This window comes from Mauremys mutica, chromosome 3, assembly GCF_020497125.1.
Source record: "Mauremys mutica isolate MM-2020 ecotype Southern chromosome 3, ASM2049712v1, whole genome shotgun sequence".
In the NCBI taxonomy this organism is placed as follows: Eukaryota; Metazoa; Chordata; order Testudines; family Geoemydidae; genus Mauremys; species Mauremys mutica.
This window is the reverse complement of record NC_059074.1, coordinates 43589761-43606830: the sequence shown is the minus strand read 5'-3', so window position 1 is coordinate 43606830 and position 17070 is coordinate 43589761. Positions and strand designations below refer to the sequence as shown.

Below are 17070 nucleotides of genomic sequence, written 5' to 3'. Positions count from 1 at the left end.
TGGCGGGTGAGTCTTGCCCACATGCTCAGAGTTTAACTGATCACCATATTTGGGGTCGGGAAGGAATTTTCCTCCGGGGCAGATTGGCAGAGGCCCTAGAGGTTTTTCGCCTTCTTCTGCAGCATGGGGCATGGGTCACTTGCTGGAGGATTCTCTGCAGCTTGAGGTCTTCAAACCACAATTTGAAGACTTCAATAACTCAGACATAGGTTAGGGGTTTGTTATAGAAGTGGATGGGTAAGATTTTGTGGCCTGCTTTGTGCAGGAGGTCAGACTAGATGATCATAATGGTCTCTTCTGACCTTAAAGTCTATGAGTCTATTAGTCTAAGTACTTTACAGCCAATGAGTTTTAGTTCTTTGGAGAAGATAGAGAGGCAACATGAATTGGGCCTAAGGAAACAAAGATATATATGTATTCCTCAAGGAATATTTTCATATCAATCTTTATCTGAGCAGACCCCTCTTTGTGGAAAAGTTTGTATAGGGTACCTGAACTTTCTACATGAGAAGACTTCCTCAGTCTACTGCCAGAATTTTTGTTAATTATTTACAAAAAGTCATCTGCAGTGATTCTTCACTGGATAAGTACTAATTTAAATGAAATTTATAATATTAAATTAAATGATAAATTCAGAAATATATGAAGTCATACCCCTCTACCCCGATATAACGCGGTCCTCGGGAGACAAAAAATCTGACCGCTTTATAGGTGAGACCACATTATATCAAACTTGCTTCCCCCCCGTTCCTTGTTCCCTGACCACCCCCTCCAGAGACCCCCATCCCTAATTACCTGCAGGACCCCACCCCCTACCCAACACCCTGTCCCCTGACTGCTCCGACGCCTATTCACTGCCCCCCCTCCCCCTCCATGCCCCCTGACAGGTCAGGCACTCACCGGCAGCGGCGGGAAGCAGAGCAGTCCAGCTCCAGTTCACTCCACTCCGCCAGCTCCCAGCGACGGCGCTCCGCTTCCCGCCGTCGGTGAGTGCAGGGAGGTTAGGGAAAGGACCTCTCCCTGCACTCACCTGCGGCAGGAAGTGGAGTGACGTGGCCCCAGCCCACTTTGCTTTTCTTGCTCTGGCCCCAGCCATGTTGCTGGGGGGCGCCTGGGGAAAGGTCCTGCACTCACCTGTGGCAGGAAGTGGAGCGCCACGGCTGGGAGCTGGCGGAGTGGAGCTGGCTGGGGTTGGGCTGCTCTGCTTCCTGCCGCTGCTGGTGAGTGCAGGGAGGTTGGGTAAAGGATCCCTCTGCACTCACCGATGGCAGGAAGCAGAGCAGCCCGGCCCCAGCCCGCTCCATTCTGCCAGCTCCCAGCTGCGGCACTCCACTTCCCGCCACAGGTGAGTGCAGGGAGGTTGGGGAAAGGACTCCCCCCGTACTCACCTGCGGCAGGAAGCGGAGAGCTGCAGCTGGGAGCTGGCGGAGTGGAGTGGGCTGGGGCTGGGCTGCTCTGCTTCCGCCACTGCTGGTGAGTGCGGGGGGATCCCTTCCCCCAAACCCTCTCCCCCGAGCGACACGGCTGGGGCTGGGGTGAGGAAAGCGGAGCGGGCTGCTCCCTTCTCCCCGCTAATCCCCCTGGCCACTCTGGGACTGCGGGGTCCCCAAAAGTGCCCTCCCACAGCTCTTGCCTGGCGGGGGGCAGCCCCTGACCACCCCCGAGACCCTCTGCCCCTTATCAAACCCCCCGGCCTGGCCCAGCATGTCAGAGCTTTACCTCATTGTATGTGAATCCGCCTTATATTGGGTCGTGTTATATTTGGGTATATCGCTTTGGGCTTTGCATCTACTGACTGTAATAATGGCACTGTGTAGAATTGATTTTATATACTTAATTAGTTCCTTTCATAGATTCAGTAGGTTAAATTAGCATATCTATGACCATGTATAATATCTCTTGTATATGTGATAGAGCTTTTGTCGGGGAAGATATCTTGTCCTGACTTGGCTTGTGGAATTTATCTAAGATATCTTTTCTACCTATGACTATTGACTCAGTGGCAGATTCTTCAATCTACTAAAATTTCTTTGTGCCATATATGCAGGACAAAGTGGCCTTAAGTTTGGCTGGAGATATCCATAGGAGAATCCCCCCGATAGGAAAGCTATCTGCTGGTGCAGGTGGCTCTGCTGCCGACTCTAACTTCTGTCCCCCTTACCCAGAATTTAAGGGGAAAGGCAGTGCAACATCTGGGTAGGATGAGGAGGGGATGAAGCATAATGAAGTAGAGCTCCACTACATTTGATCCTCCACAAGTCGGGACTGACCTCTAACTTATGCCAAGGTGGGATGGCCCTGAATCAAGGAATCACAACCCAGCTCCCTGATGCTTCCCTTCTCCATACTATCTAAACAGATCTCAAATAGAGAGCAGAATCAAGACTTGTGTAAGATAGTCAATGTCTTCTCTTACTACTTCTTGTAATTGTTGGGAATATGTAATGAAATCAATTGTAGCAGAGGAATTTAAAAACAAAAACTGCAATATTCTTTAGGAGCCAGAAACTTCCAAAGTTGATAGTACCTGTCAAGGCCATACTTGGTTTTGGAGTCAGTCTTTTGGCAATTGATTATTTATATATAGATATAATATATGCATTTCTCCATGAGGATGTTTCCAGAAAAATGAATTAAAATTCCAGATCACATTGTGTTAAATTTTCAAAAGGGACCTCTAAACTTGTACCTCAAAATTATGCTTAGACCAACTTACAAATGCACATTCCCATTTGGAAGTGTGAATGGGTGCATTAGTTTAGAAATAACCTTTGAACGTGACCTAAGAATCTATTTTAAATCTATTTGGGGGGAGGGATAGGTCAGTGGTTTGAGCATTGGTCTGCTAAACCCAGGGTTGTGAGTTCAATCCTTGAGGAGGCCACTTAGGGATCTGGGGCAAAAATTGATCCTGCTAGTGAAGGCAGGGGGCTCGACTAGATGACCTTTCAAGGTCCCTTCCAGTTCTAGGAGATTGGTATATCTCCAATTATTACCTTTACCTTTACACGAGAGAGGATATCCAGAGAGACAGTTGAAACATTGCCATTAATCTGCTCACACATAGTATTTGAAATACCTGTGGTTGGAGGTTTACAAATTTCTTATTTATTATTTCATTTGATGTGGGTCTGGGTCTGGCTCAGCATTTTTCACTCAGAACAATACACTGTATTTTATTTTTTTGCCTCATATTTGTTTTATTATTCAGTCCAATATAAATTATATATTTTAAAGTTCCTGTAGTATCTACATACCAGTTTGTGACTGTAGTTCAGAACAGGTAAATATAGTTCTGTATTTTTTTCCCCAAAGCTGCTAATATTTAGATTATCTGATTTTAAACAGTATTTCATTCTTTTCTCCTTTGCTTAAGCCCTGAGTTTTGAAGTTATCATTTGTGACTTGGCATCTCTATATTTCATTCTTGATATACTTTTGTTACCCTTCAATCAGAAAACAAGCTAAGTCCACAGCCTAAACCAGGGGTCGGCAACCTTTCAGAAGTGGTGTGCCGAGTCTTCATTTATTCACTCTGATTTAAGGTTTCGCGTGCCAGTAATACATTTTAACCTTTTTAGAAGGTCTCTTTCTCTAAGTCTATAATATATAACTAAACTGTTGTTGTATGTAAATTAAATAAGGTTTTTAAAATGTTTAAGAAGCTTCATTTAAAGTTAAATTAAAATGTAGAGCCCCCGGACTGGTGGCCAGGACCCAGGCAGTGTGAGTGCCACTGAAAATCAGCTTGTGTGCCGCCTTCGGCACATGTGCCATAGGTTGCCTACCCCTAGCCTAAACCTTCACCTCATGCTGCACACCTTCCTTTTCAGACAGGCAATAAAATGACTCTCTTTACTGCTGAGAGGGAAGGGAAGGTCTTTTCTGTCCAACCTCCATACTGCTGGGAGAAGGCTTCATCCACTCTTCGGTTGTGAAGGAGGGTAGCTGTTGATTTCATCCTTGGCAGATGTCAGCAGCTTCTTCATTGCTGATGGAAGAAACTGTTCCAATAGCTATCATACTGTCCGATTTTTGTTTTTTTACCTTAGGACTTGACTCTCCATTTTGTCTAGTATTTTTTATCAGGTAAAAGAGGGAGTCAATGTGATCAGTGCTCCCCTTATTTCTGCCTAAGACCAGAACAGCTGTCAGATGTGCTTCAACAAAACATTGAATTTCTATGTGATCAGTCCTCCCACCTTATTTGGGAGGATTGATCTGCTGAGAGAACTAATAGGGACATTGAAGGCTAAGGGGAATAGACCGAGGTAACCTGAATTTCCCTTAGTCTAAAAGCGAAGCATGTGGTGGTTGTTTCTGTGGTCGTTGTTTTGGTAGTTTGTCAATCGAAGGTAAGTACAGAAGTAACATTTCTCTCAGATAGTCTCTATTACTTAAGTATTATAAAAGAGACAGTGTTAGGTTTGAATATAATCATTATTTTGTATTCTTGAAATGGATAATCCACCTTTTTAATTTATTTTTAATGTGCCTATTTCCTTTAGCTGAATGTGGAGCAAGTGTCTCTGGAAATGAAGGAACATTGCTGTCTCCAAATTTTCCATCTAACTATGACAACAACCATGAATGCATCTATAAAATTGAAACAGAGGCTGGTAAAGGGATCCATCTTAGAGCCAGGACCTTTCAACTGCATGAAGGAGACATTGTTAAGGTAAAAGAAAATCTGTTTCATTGTCTACTACCCTCTCCCCTCACTTTACATGAGCAATTGGGGTGCGTGTGCGTGCGTGCGCGCGTGTGTGCGTGTGTGTGTGTGTATGGAAATGAAATAGAGAATGAAATTTTATATATATACATACATAGAAAATTAAATTTAATTTTCTATTTCATTTGTACTTAATATAAAGAAACATGATACTGGTCAGCTGTGATTTATATGCATGTGTGTGTAAATATATATAAATACACGCACATATATAGCGATAGATAGATAGATGTATGGATAGATAGATATACAACTCTCTCTCGCTGTGTGTGTGTTTAAAATATATTTTGCTACGTATAATATAACCCATAGCTGACAGGCTTCACCTTTGTTTATATTAAATGCAAATGAAATAGGGAAATGCATTAAGCTTGCAATACAGCAAGTAGAAATATCATGCTATTATAATGATGACGATGAAAAGAGAACCTAAATTGTGAACCTGAATAATTTAAGAAATTGATTTCTATCCACAGTGAACATGTTTATATCTACAGAGTTGTGAGTACTTTGTGAGGGCAGTATCTGATCCTGGACGCCCCTTTTATTCTTAAGGTTTTGCTTTTCCATTTTTTTAACCTGTGCAATAATATTAATTAAGACATGACCAAATAATGAATATCCATTTCACCATTGAAAAATGTGAGGGGTATAATCACCCACTGATCATGTGCTTTATTGACTACAAAGAAGTGTTTGATACCATCCAACATGACTAACTTTTGAGGATAGTGGCTGGCATAGGGATTTCAGAGCACCTCATTGAACTCATCACAAGTCTCTACTACCACCAGCAGACCATGGTGTGAACAGTAGTAGGCAGCACTGGTCAGGATGTGAAACAAGGATGTATTTTGCCCCAAACCTCTTTAACATATATGCCTAATTTATTATGAGACAAGCCTTGGAATGTTTTGATAAAGGAGCTGGGATTTCCATCACTGTCAGATCTGCTGATAACACAACATTCTTTGCTGCAACTACTGATGCAATGCAACAAATGTTGGAGTATGTAAAAACAATTAGTGAGGAATATGAGCTACTCCTGAATGTGATTAAATCAAAATGTATTTACATTGATACTAGCAAAAACAGGATGCAAGACAACATCATGATTAACAGACAAGCTGTATAAACAGTAGATAAATTTAATTGTCTCAGATCGTATTTATCCAGCCAACAAGGCTATCCTAAAGAAATCAGAAGATGACTAGGGATGGCTCGCTCAGCTATTGACTTCTGTAAGAAAATGTGGAAGAAACATGGCATCTCAAAATGTACGAAGGTGTGTCTAGCGAAAAGCCTTATTTTTTACTGTAGAGATTTATGGATGTGAATCATGGGACGTTAATTCTTTAGACAAGAAGAAAACTGAACAATTGAAATGTGGTGCTGCTGAAGACTCTTGCATATCTCCTGGATGGAAACAAAGATGAATGCTTAGAAATATTGGAGAGAAATAGACCCTGATGTTGGAAATCAAAGCTACAAAATTATGTGCTTTGGTCATATTAGGCGTAGAGGTTGGAAATAGCTTTGAGAAAGTTATTGAAGGAATGGTGGAAGGTCATCATCATAGGGGATAACCAGCGAGGAGATGGATGGATGTGTAGTGCAGATCACTGGAAGTTAGTGCTCAAAATTTTGTAAAGGCTTCTGAAAATTCCATGATGCATTGATATTCATACATGAATAAATGTATTTAACAGTGTTAATTTAATTTTAAAGTATTTTCTTTGCTCATTTTAGAAGCGAAGAGCTATATTCCTGTTGTTAGTGCTGCGGAGTGTTGTTAAGGCTGCTAAGTGCTGCTATTTCTGGACCTAGTGTTAGCTGCACTAGCAGAGAGTGCAGATGGCAGATTCAACAGACCTTGATGTTAGATGTTATTCATAAAGAAAGACCATAGGTTAGGTTTGGTGATGAAGGCACTTGGCCAGGTTTATTGTCGACAAAGCACAGTACTATTTCCCTAGCTCAAAGGTTACAGGTACACTAACACATGTATGCTTGCGACAATGGTACCAATTCAATCAGCACACCGCGAAGCTGCCCCTCCTATGACTTCTCCTTTTATACATTGATACAGACAAGTTACATATTACAGTCTATATATTGCTGCCATCCTTGAATCTGCTAGTTCGAACAAAACATTTTCATCTATTACCCTTTCATCCCCTCCTTATCTTAAGAGGGGCTGGTTTGTTCTTGTACCATCTCTTGTGGAATTTGTTTACGCAGCTACTTGAAAACTCTGGGTTTTCTGGTACTATCCTCTATCATCAGGAATGTGCTTACTTGGTGAGCTGACACCTAGTGTGTTACTATTCTGCCAAAGCCAGGCCTACTTTCATTCACCCTTTCTGCTATGCCTAGGGCTCCAACAAGACCTACAATTCTGTAACTCTAATACTGTTGCAACAAAGACCCAGACCTATGATTACAGAAGGCCTGTTTTGCCTCTCTTACCTCTCTAAATAGTCCCATTGAGAAATAATACTTTGAAAATCTACTTTCATATTTTTAATGTACCTATTGGCATAATTTTTTATACCCCACATGACTTTTTAATAATTACTCTTATATTTTACAAGGCACAAAAATACATAACTGATCTAAATTATCTAGTATATCCTAAATTACTACTTCATATTTATGTTTCTGACTTCTAGACATTGGACAGTGCTTGAAGTTATCACATAACTGAGTTTGGTTATATAACTTCCAGGTTTTGACTTTCATGATTATGTTCTGGTTTTGATGACAGCAATAACTGTTTAGTTTTGTGGCTTGGCTGTGCCATTGAATAGTTTGTTACCCCACAAATAGTTCCATTGATTTAATGATTAAAGGGTCAAAATGTAATTGCCTTACTCTTGTGTGGTTTCCTATTGATGTCAATGAGGCTACTCATGTGAATAAAGAAATCAAAATTGGGTCCTATACTGTATATGCTCTGAAAAATATAGTATAGATATTGATGGATATAAGGAAAGAGGGAGATATTAGAAAAGAGGAATGGGAGGGTGTGTCAATGTTTCCCACTTTTTCAAAGGGAGAAACTGGTATCTCTGTCAAGAAAAGGATTTGTTTAATAAACCCCAAAATGGTATTTTGAATTATAGAGCCAAATTTTCCCAAAATTTATGTTGGACTCTGATGACAGAAATCAGGGAGCTGGGCACCTGCTGGTAGAAAACCCACTTATCTCTGTGTGAGGTAGGTTGGAGGTGTGGGAGTGTAGGAAATGGCCACAACCTCACCCTATACTGGACGATCTAGAGAGGGCCAAGTATTGCCCAAAAAGTGAATATAGAAGACTGGGAACAGGTAGCATGTAGGATGCATGAGTCCTCAGTGTAGTCTCTGTTGGCTGGTCCCTTACTGGTACTTAAGGCCCAGATCCTAGGCTGCAGCTGCTGCATTCAGTCCAGTTTAGGAGGTAGAGTGCAAAGGTAGCTTTAAGATTTTCATCCCACAGTTCTTGGGTAATTTGGGTGCTGGCTGCCAAAAACTTCTACGTCCGTGTCCTTCTGGCAACCCAGAATCATCAGGAAATAAGACTGAATTGATGATGCCTCCATTTGCCAGAAGCATGTTTTTTGTGCCAGGGTCAAGGGAGCTGTTGCAAGGGGAATCCTCCTCTGGTTAGTTAAACAGTTTTTAGGGAAGCTGTCTCATCACGTGTGGAAATCTATGCCTAAGACTATCCTCCCCTAGTGTAACTCCTAAGAAGAAACTAAATTACCTTTCTCCACTCAGCTCTACTTTTAGAGGTACAAGTGGCCTATTGCAATTTAATAATCTTCTTTCGGTGACCGTCCATGTGTGTTTCACTTCTGGTGCCCATGTGCCTCCATGTACATGAAATTGGATTCTTTTGGCCAGCAGTGTCTGTAGCTGTCCTGTACCCAGAGTGTCCTCCCATCCTCCCCCTACATCCTCAAGGGCATAAAGGGCAGAGCAGGCCCAGCAGCCCTTCTGTTATTTCTTACCACCTGTGGCTGCAAAATGGAAGCCCGCAGTGTCCATGTCCCTAGATACTGTGCAAAACAATTAATCTTATTTGTACATAGTTATTGAAGTTTGTGTTAGTGTATGTGGCGGGACAATGACTCACCGACACGGCCCCTCCTGCTGCTTGTCCTAGGAATTAGCTCTTCTAGCCCAGAGCACACTCTGCAGGCTGGTGACTCACCTGCCACTGGCCCCCGTGTCCCTTCTATGTCAGGGTTCTGCTCCCAGCAGTAATCCACAGTCTGGGTCTCCCCACCCAGGGGAACCCCCAACCCACTATCCCCACCTTGCCTCAGTGGCTACTGCCAGTCCCATCTAGTCCCCGTTCACAGGGGCAGACTGCAGTCTGTAAACCACTCATCAGCCAGGTGGGTCAGACCAGCTGCCTCTGCCTATTCCTGGGCTGCCCCTCTGCAGCCCTAGTACCTTTGTGGGTACTAGGCCTTAACCCTAGGGCTTTGCTAGGCTGGAACTCCCCAGCTCCCTTTGCCCTTCCCCAGCACTGCTCCACCCTAGGTACCCTTCTCAGATTCCCAGGCAGCCAGGTCCTTCACTCTCTAGGGAGCTAGAGAGAGAGCGTGTCCTTCTGGCCCACCGCCCTCTTATATGGGCCAGCTGGGCCCTGATTGCACTGGCTGCAGCTGTAGCTGCTTTCCCAATTAGCCCAGCCTTTCCCTTGCCACAGCCCTCCAGGGCAGGAGCTGGGTAACCACTCCACTACAGTGTATAATAATGTAGGAATGCCCACTGGCAATACAACAACAACAAACAACAACAAAAATATTCTCTTAATGTGAGGGAATCTTTCATAGTCCTGGGAGTTATTACTGTAACTAAACTGAAGTCTCCCAACTTCAAGAACTGCCCTTTGTGTGAAGTGGTTATGCTGCTTAACAATGGTCACTTAAGATGTCTTTTTGCTTTGGGGAAGGGCACATCCCAAAGAATGGCTCTGTCTGTCATTCCTTGTCAAAAAGAACAGAGAAAATTAGAGATTCACCTCATATATTTTTCTGTTAGTTCATTCCATAAGGCCTGCTTCTGGTCCTACCAGAAGGAGGCAAAGATCACCCCATCTCACTCCCTCAAAGGGTAGCTCTGGGCCTAGTATATGTCTACACTGAATTTTAAACCCAGAGCGGTGAGCCTCAGAGGCCAGGGTCTAGAGACTCATGCTATAGTGTTAAAAACAGCTGTGTAGACTTCAGACTCAGGCTACCAAATTAGTCAGTTCCTTTATTGACAACATACTACAGGATCAACTGGAGAAATTTTGGGTTATCCTCTCTGAAGAGCAGCTGATTTGAAGAACAGCATTGCAGGGGTCGATATGGTGGACCATTCCATATCCACACCAGTCATTATGCACCATGCTTCCTGGCTTAAAGCCTTTGGAATCCTGAGAGAAGTTCAAAACACTGGTGAGGGTTTCCCCTTCGATGGAATAAAGCAGTTTAGTGAATCTACAAACAAATCCTTGCATTTCCTGAAGGATTCAAGGGCCACACTTTGCTCAGTGGAAATCTGTATCTCTGCAAACAAGAGAGAATTTAGTAGATCACAGACAGCACAAAGATCTCATCCTGCTCAGTTTCTGACCTGTCAATGAATAGAAGTCCTTAAGAGACTGCTATTTAAGAAAAGACCTCCAGCCTTCATGGTAACAACAGTGTAGCTTTCAACTTTGAGAAAACACTTGTTTTGATTATTTGATCAGGGTTGTGAACTGTCCCATCATCTGGATCATCAGCTGCACTTTTTACACATCTTCTCCAATCCTTTGTGGAGCATCTTTCTCATTTCATTTCATTCCATCTGTCACCGTGCCTCAGCGGGTCACAGTTCAGGATACCAGATTTAGGACAAACTGTCAAGAAATAGGGCAGGCTCACCCCAAAGTGAGATACTTTTGTTACTGGCTTGGTGTAACATTCTGTCTCACAATACTGGTTAACAAGAAGTAAAAAATGCAATCTCTTTAGGCATTTGAGCATTTATTTCATCACCCAGACACTAGACTTTATGATGAGTGGTTATTGAAAACCAGTTTCATCAAACAAAGGGTCATTCTGTTCCCTGGAGATCAGCCACACAACCAGGTCAATAGATATCTCAGATCTTACCCAATAATCACGCTGTTGCCAATCTAATATCTAAAAGGTTTATTTATAAGAGAGAGCCATTATTGCATGTATGTGGTCTATGTTCTTATATCAGGTTTGTAGCAGTGCTGTTACAGACTGCTGGCTTGAAAAGTCTCTGGTAACTTCCAAAAGATTGGAAGGTCCTCAGTCCATTGATTGAAATGCTTCCTTTACTGTAAGTCCATTGTTCAGAGATCAGAGCAGGAAAGAGGCAAAATGGAGATATTTTTAGACTTTTTTTATATCTACTCCCATGTGGAGGGGATGCTCTCAGTCTTAGTTTGTGGAAAATTACAGGCACAAGATGGAGTCCAGGGTCACGTGAGCTAGTTACATGCCCTTTCATGAATACTCATAGGACAGCCATTACCCATATTCTTGCTAAAGCATACCCAGGAAGGCTCACTGGGTGGGGACAAGCTTTTTCTATGGCCCATTGTGTTCTGTAATGGGCCATCAAATTGCATAGTCCATTCACAATGTGCTGGCTAGACTGGATGTAAACTACCTTGTGCCTGTTAACCCAGAAGCAAACACATTTGAAATACTGGTACATGGTCAATATTCATAACTTCAGATACAAAGATTATACATGCATACAAACACGATAATCATACTCAACAAATCATAACCTTTACATTAACACCTTAGATTATATATTTTGTACAAGATTTGTTGCAACTGTCTAACAGCAACAGTATTAATGATATAAATGGTCATGTTTCAATCATACAACATCACACCTTCCTAGACTAATAGCTTATTTTACCAGATCTTTGTCTACTTCTATAGTTCTGATGAAGAATTTTCCACTTGAAGAAATTTGTAGAGCTATTATATGGGCACACACAGAACAGATGCTGCCTTTGAAACTGCTGTTCTTCAAAAAAGCCTTAAACCGAGCTCCTAAGCAGCCACCTCCAAGGATATTGCTTGGGAATCACGTGAAGTGGCTCACTCCTAGAGACATTCTTTGAAGAAGGAGGAGAAGTTACTTACCTTGTATAGTAACTTGAGTTCCTTGAGATGTTTGTCCCTACAGGTACTCTACTACTTGCCCTCCTTGCCCTCTGCTTCAGAGTCTCATCTTGACAGGAATTTGTGGTGGAGAAGAAACTGAGGGTTGTTTGTCCAACATTACCCTATATACCCTCAGTATAGGGCACGAGGATAGTTAGGGTGCATGTTTGGACTAAATGGGCACTGGTACCAAAAGTCTCTGATGAAAGGCACATGGGTTGCATGTGCACCTAAAGTGGAGCACATATAAAGATAAATATCTTGAAGAACTCCAGGTCCCAAACGAGGTAAGTAAGCTACACTTTTCTTCATCAGCCTCCAATTGCCTCAGGAAGGTGTCCACTGCCTACTTTCCGATGTCCCATTCCTATGATCTTTTGGCTCTGACAGAGAGAAGTTCCTGTTATGACAGGTATAGAGGTTCTAAGGTTGCATGCCCCATGGCATGCACTCCCTAGGCCCCAGTTCTCATTCCCATCCCAGTTCTGACCCTACAGAGCCATTGGTGCATGCAGCCTGACAGAAGAATTTTATCTGTTGCCCATTTGAGGAAGAGATTCACCTCCACTTCAATAGCTCACATAGATCCTTAGACATAGGTGGTGCTCTCCCACATTGAGCAACAAGAGTAGGTATCGAATTAAAAGCAACCTCAGAATAATAGGCAGAAAATTTTGACAGGTATTGCCTTATCTTCTCTGGACAAAGCTGTAGTGCCTGCAACACTATCTCAGCCTGAAGACAGCCAAATATTTCAGGATCTTTTCCACCACATGTTAAATACCTGAGAAGGTGATGCAGGAAAAATCACAAACTCTTAAATATCTTACACAATTATTGCCTAGTTGTTTGGCTGTGCCAAATAACAATGGTTTACTGTAGACAGCAAGATATATCTGTCAGACACCGGCATTTATTGCATCAGCCTCCAAAAAAAGTGGGCAGATGTTATCAGGTAACCTTCATCTGGATTTGATTATTTTTATACCCATCCAGTCCCAGGTTCCCTAGACAGGGATCAGGCAACAAGGGCTGCTGAAAACAACATCCAGAGACAAAAAAAAAGTCCAGATTTATTTGGAAGGAAAAATTTCTACTCAGCATGTCTTCACTTGACATATCTCTGATTATTAGACCTCATTAATGGCAAATGACTACCTGAATTGGCATAAAGTATTAGACATTTTGGATAAACTCCCTCAAGACAGCAGGGAAGAGCTCAAATCTATAATTGCTGAAAATCAGGTGGTAGTGTGGTTTTCCTTTCAGGCAGTTACTATGTGCCTTGCTATGCATAGAGCTTCTTGGTTGTAGACATCAGGGATTCCTAAGGACATACAAACAATGGTTATGCCCACCTCCAAGCAGTCATTCTGAGGTCTTGATTGGGAGCCATTATGGTGACATGTGCATGATCTTTACCCCTTTTTTGGGGGACCAGCTTTGTTGTTTTCAAGGGGACTAGAATCTTATCGCTCCGCACCTAGAATTCATCAAGCTGGGATAGTCCATACGATTTCAGAGCCTACCTATTCCTCAGGACCCTTTATTGTTTGTAGAGGTAGGAATAAGAAAATTGTCCATTATGTTAAGATTCTAACCCAAATATCCTTTTCTGCTGGCTGTGAACAATCCTCAGATCCTTGGCACTTGAGGAATCCAGTCCCGATTTAGGATACTTAAACATTCCCTCATCTTGTCCATATAACTTGGTTTTTGTGCGTCCACTTCTATTGCCACTCATACACTTGCACAGGCCCTTTAAATCAATGGTCATAAATAACGTCTAGTTACTTGAAGGGAGAGTATTTTTCAAGGCTGAATGATGCCAGGGCATCTCCCAATCAATTCATCATCACTTTCTAAGCACGATGGTTTAGGTTAAAAATACGAGGTTGTTAAGGACATGGCGTGACAAAAGGCATGAGATTCAGAGGTAAGGCTCTTAGGGACAGATATGCAAAGGTATTGACATGCCTAAAGATGCAGATAGGCACCTAGAGCCAGATTTTTAAGGTATTTAGGTGCCTAACGATGCTGATAGGTGACAAGTGGGGTTTTCAAAAGTGCCTAGGTTCCCAAATCCCAAGTACCTTTAAAAAGTTGACCCTCAATGCTTACTCCTACAAAGCAGAGCATATGTAGCATTAAATATTGACTAAAATCCTGTCCTTTGTTTTCAGGTGCCCAAATTAAGGTACCTTAGGGACCTGATTTTCAAAGGCTAAGTACTTTCTGAAAATCTGGATCCTTTAAGTGACTTGAGTAGGGTATCCAAAAAACAGAGGGACCCAAAAATCACTAATCTCTTTTGAAAACACCACCTGCCCTAGAAGGAGAGAGTGCATTTTTATAGGAACTCAGTGTTGTTCACTTAAATTCACTGGTAGGTTAGGAAATGCCTTGCAAGGCAGCTGGGATTTTAAATATGTTGGATTGAACATGATCATGAAAAGCCTAGGCACAGAAAGATGATTTTAGAGCAGAGTATTAACTGTTCCTTTCCATTGTCAATATAAATAAAAATGTACACTAGTATAATGGATTTTTTTGAATTAACATCTGTTGTTCAACTTGTTTAAATGGTGACATTGGAAGCTGAAACCCTGTCTTTTCCCACAAATTAAGCATAGCATGAACAATAAAAGTATAAGCTTCCTACACGGCCTCAGCAAACATGCCTCAGCCCTGAACGGTATGAAGTTTCTCTGTGTGTTGGTCCTTGGCATTATGGTCTCCTAGCATGGACCTCTTAATAGAGACTTTCAATAAAATGTCCAGTGTTGACAGTATTTTCTACAATATGGAAAGCTGTCCACTAAATATTGGACTCCAAGCACCAGATAACTTACATAGGTCACAGAACAGACATCAGCTTGTAAGGACTTTAAAATCCATATTGATCAAAGCTGGAGTTTAAATTTGAGAAGCTTACTCCTGGGGAAATTCTGCTCCAAAAAAGGAAAAATTCTCCACAAAGTATTTTAAAATTCTGCAAAATTCTGAATATTTTATTTGTCAAAATAATACAATATAATCATGCCAGTTTCAATTATTTTTGTAATTTATTTCAAAATACCTTTCATCAAGTATGTCTGTAACAATACAGACAAAAAGAAGAAAAAGATTCAGGAAATGGTTGTATTTTTTTTGGACCAACAGATTCCTTACTAGGCATATTAATACAGAACTTTGAGTAATTCATTTAAACTACAATACAGAAATGTATTTTCAGTATCCCTCAGAAGTCAGTGCAAAGGGCTCAGGGGTAATGGAGGAGCTGAGGGAGAGGGAAGGAGCCTGAGAGTCAACCTGGAGGATTGTTGGGTGTGGGTGGGAGAAGTATGGAATAGGGTTTTGGAGGGGAGGGACAGGAGGATTCTTAGGGAGTTGGGCTGCATAGAGGAGGCTCCCCCTGGCTGACCCCTGGCCTCTCCCATTCAGTCAGGCACATCTGCCCCAATCACCCGATGTCCTTGCAGCCCCTTTCCCCTCCCACTGGGTCCCTGGAACCCCTCCCCCAATCCCCTGTGTCCCTAGAGCTCCCTACCACCCATCCCCCCTGTGGTCCTGCACCCTCCCACCCTCATCCCCCTGTGACCCTGCACCCCCTAACTCATCCCACTGTGGCCCTACATGCCCCCTCCCATTCAGCCCCAGGATCAATGCTGTCACCCCACTAGCTCCTGAGCCTGCACCCTGGTCTGCCCACCTCCACTAGCCCTTGTGACCCCCCCTGCAACCCCCTGTACCTCACGCTGTCTGTCCCATGCCTCCTCTCCTGGCCCCGCTGTGAGGAGCACAGCCTCTTCCCTGTCCCTCTCCACTGATTGGCTGCCCTCTCTCCTGGCACCACAGCAGCCCCTGGTGGGCAAAAGATGTAACTGCAGCACCTCTCCAGCAGAATCTATATTCTGCAAAGAAAAAAAAAATCTGTGGGGGGGATATGAATTTGGTGCATATGCAGTAGCATAGAATTCCTCCAGGAGTAGAAGCAATAACATTGGTGAAGGGCTCTATAGCCCATATTCAATTATCTCAGCTAGCTAGTTTCCAAGAGTTATAAAGAGAAACATTTGTATGTTGTCTAATCCCAGTATTTGAACAATTCTCTTTTTTAAATTATGATTTCTAGTTATATATTTTAAGGAAATTATCATCCTATAGGGTAAGACCTAACGAAAAGCCATCATTTTGGCACACTTCAAAAACATGATGTGTAAACTCCCTTTGGCTCAACAGGAATTTTTAAAATTAGTACTTTTTTTTTTCATGTTGCTATTCAAAAATAAAAACATGAGATTTAATGAAAAGCTCTCTGTGACTAAGCTGACCATTCAAATTGGAAATGAAAACGTCAAAAAGGAAAATGAAAAACAAATGAGCAAACTAAAAAAAATGCTAATTTTAAAATAGTTTCCATTAAAAAAAAGATTTTTTTAAAAGATTAGAATGTTTCTGGGAAAAATATTTTCATTTGGAAAAAAAAATGGGACCAGCTTTACTGCCGAAATCATTGATAATTGTAGGAGTTATGCCTAGATATGGGAATTAATTGTTTCACAACAAAACAAACCAGTTTACCAGGGTGTTATTGATTAACATCATTAGAATTACCTGCATGAGTAAGTACTAATGACATGAATAAGGGATATAGGATCAAGACTGTTGACTTCAGTGGGTCTATTTGTGTGATTAAGGAGTACTCATGTGGGTAAAGGTTTGCATGTTTGGGACAAAGTTTGAAAACGTAGGGAAGGGAATGATTGTAGCTTGGAGGGCAGGGGTTGAGGATTCAAATAAAAAAAATAAAATAAAACAGAACCATGGTTATGTGAAAATACCTAAACCACATCACTAGGTTAAATTGTTATTGTAATTCTAATCCATTTTTCCTCTAATCCCCACTTTATTAATTTAACATCTTTAATTTTGTTATGTCTAAAATGCAGATTGTAAACTATTCGCTCTAGGAACTATATCTGAAATGCTGAGCATATTGACGTCAATAGCAGTTTTGCCATTTACTTCAGTGGGGCCAGGATTTCATCCTGTCTCTTACTTTTTTTGTAAACCACTTTTGCACACACCTGTGTACTGAAACGTAATAAATGATAATGAGGATCAAAAGAGAAATGCATTATATTTTTTAAGAGA

General features: G+C 41.9%; 1 protein-coding gene across 1 annotated transcript in view; it reads left to right on the top strand.

The window, feature by feature from the left end:
- The window catches only part of CSMD1 (CUB and Sushi multiple domains 1), a 1651174-nt gene that overhangs the window by 1246146 nt on the left and 387958 nt on the right, over positions 1 to 17070 (top strand). The window contains exon 23 of the mRNA XM_045010124.1: positions 4509 to 4678. Within this exon, the coding sequence (XP_044866059.1) occupies positions 4509 to 4678 (170 nt within the window). The remainder of the gene's footprint in view (positions 1 to 4508; positions 4679 to 17070) is intronic.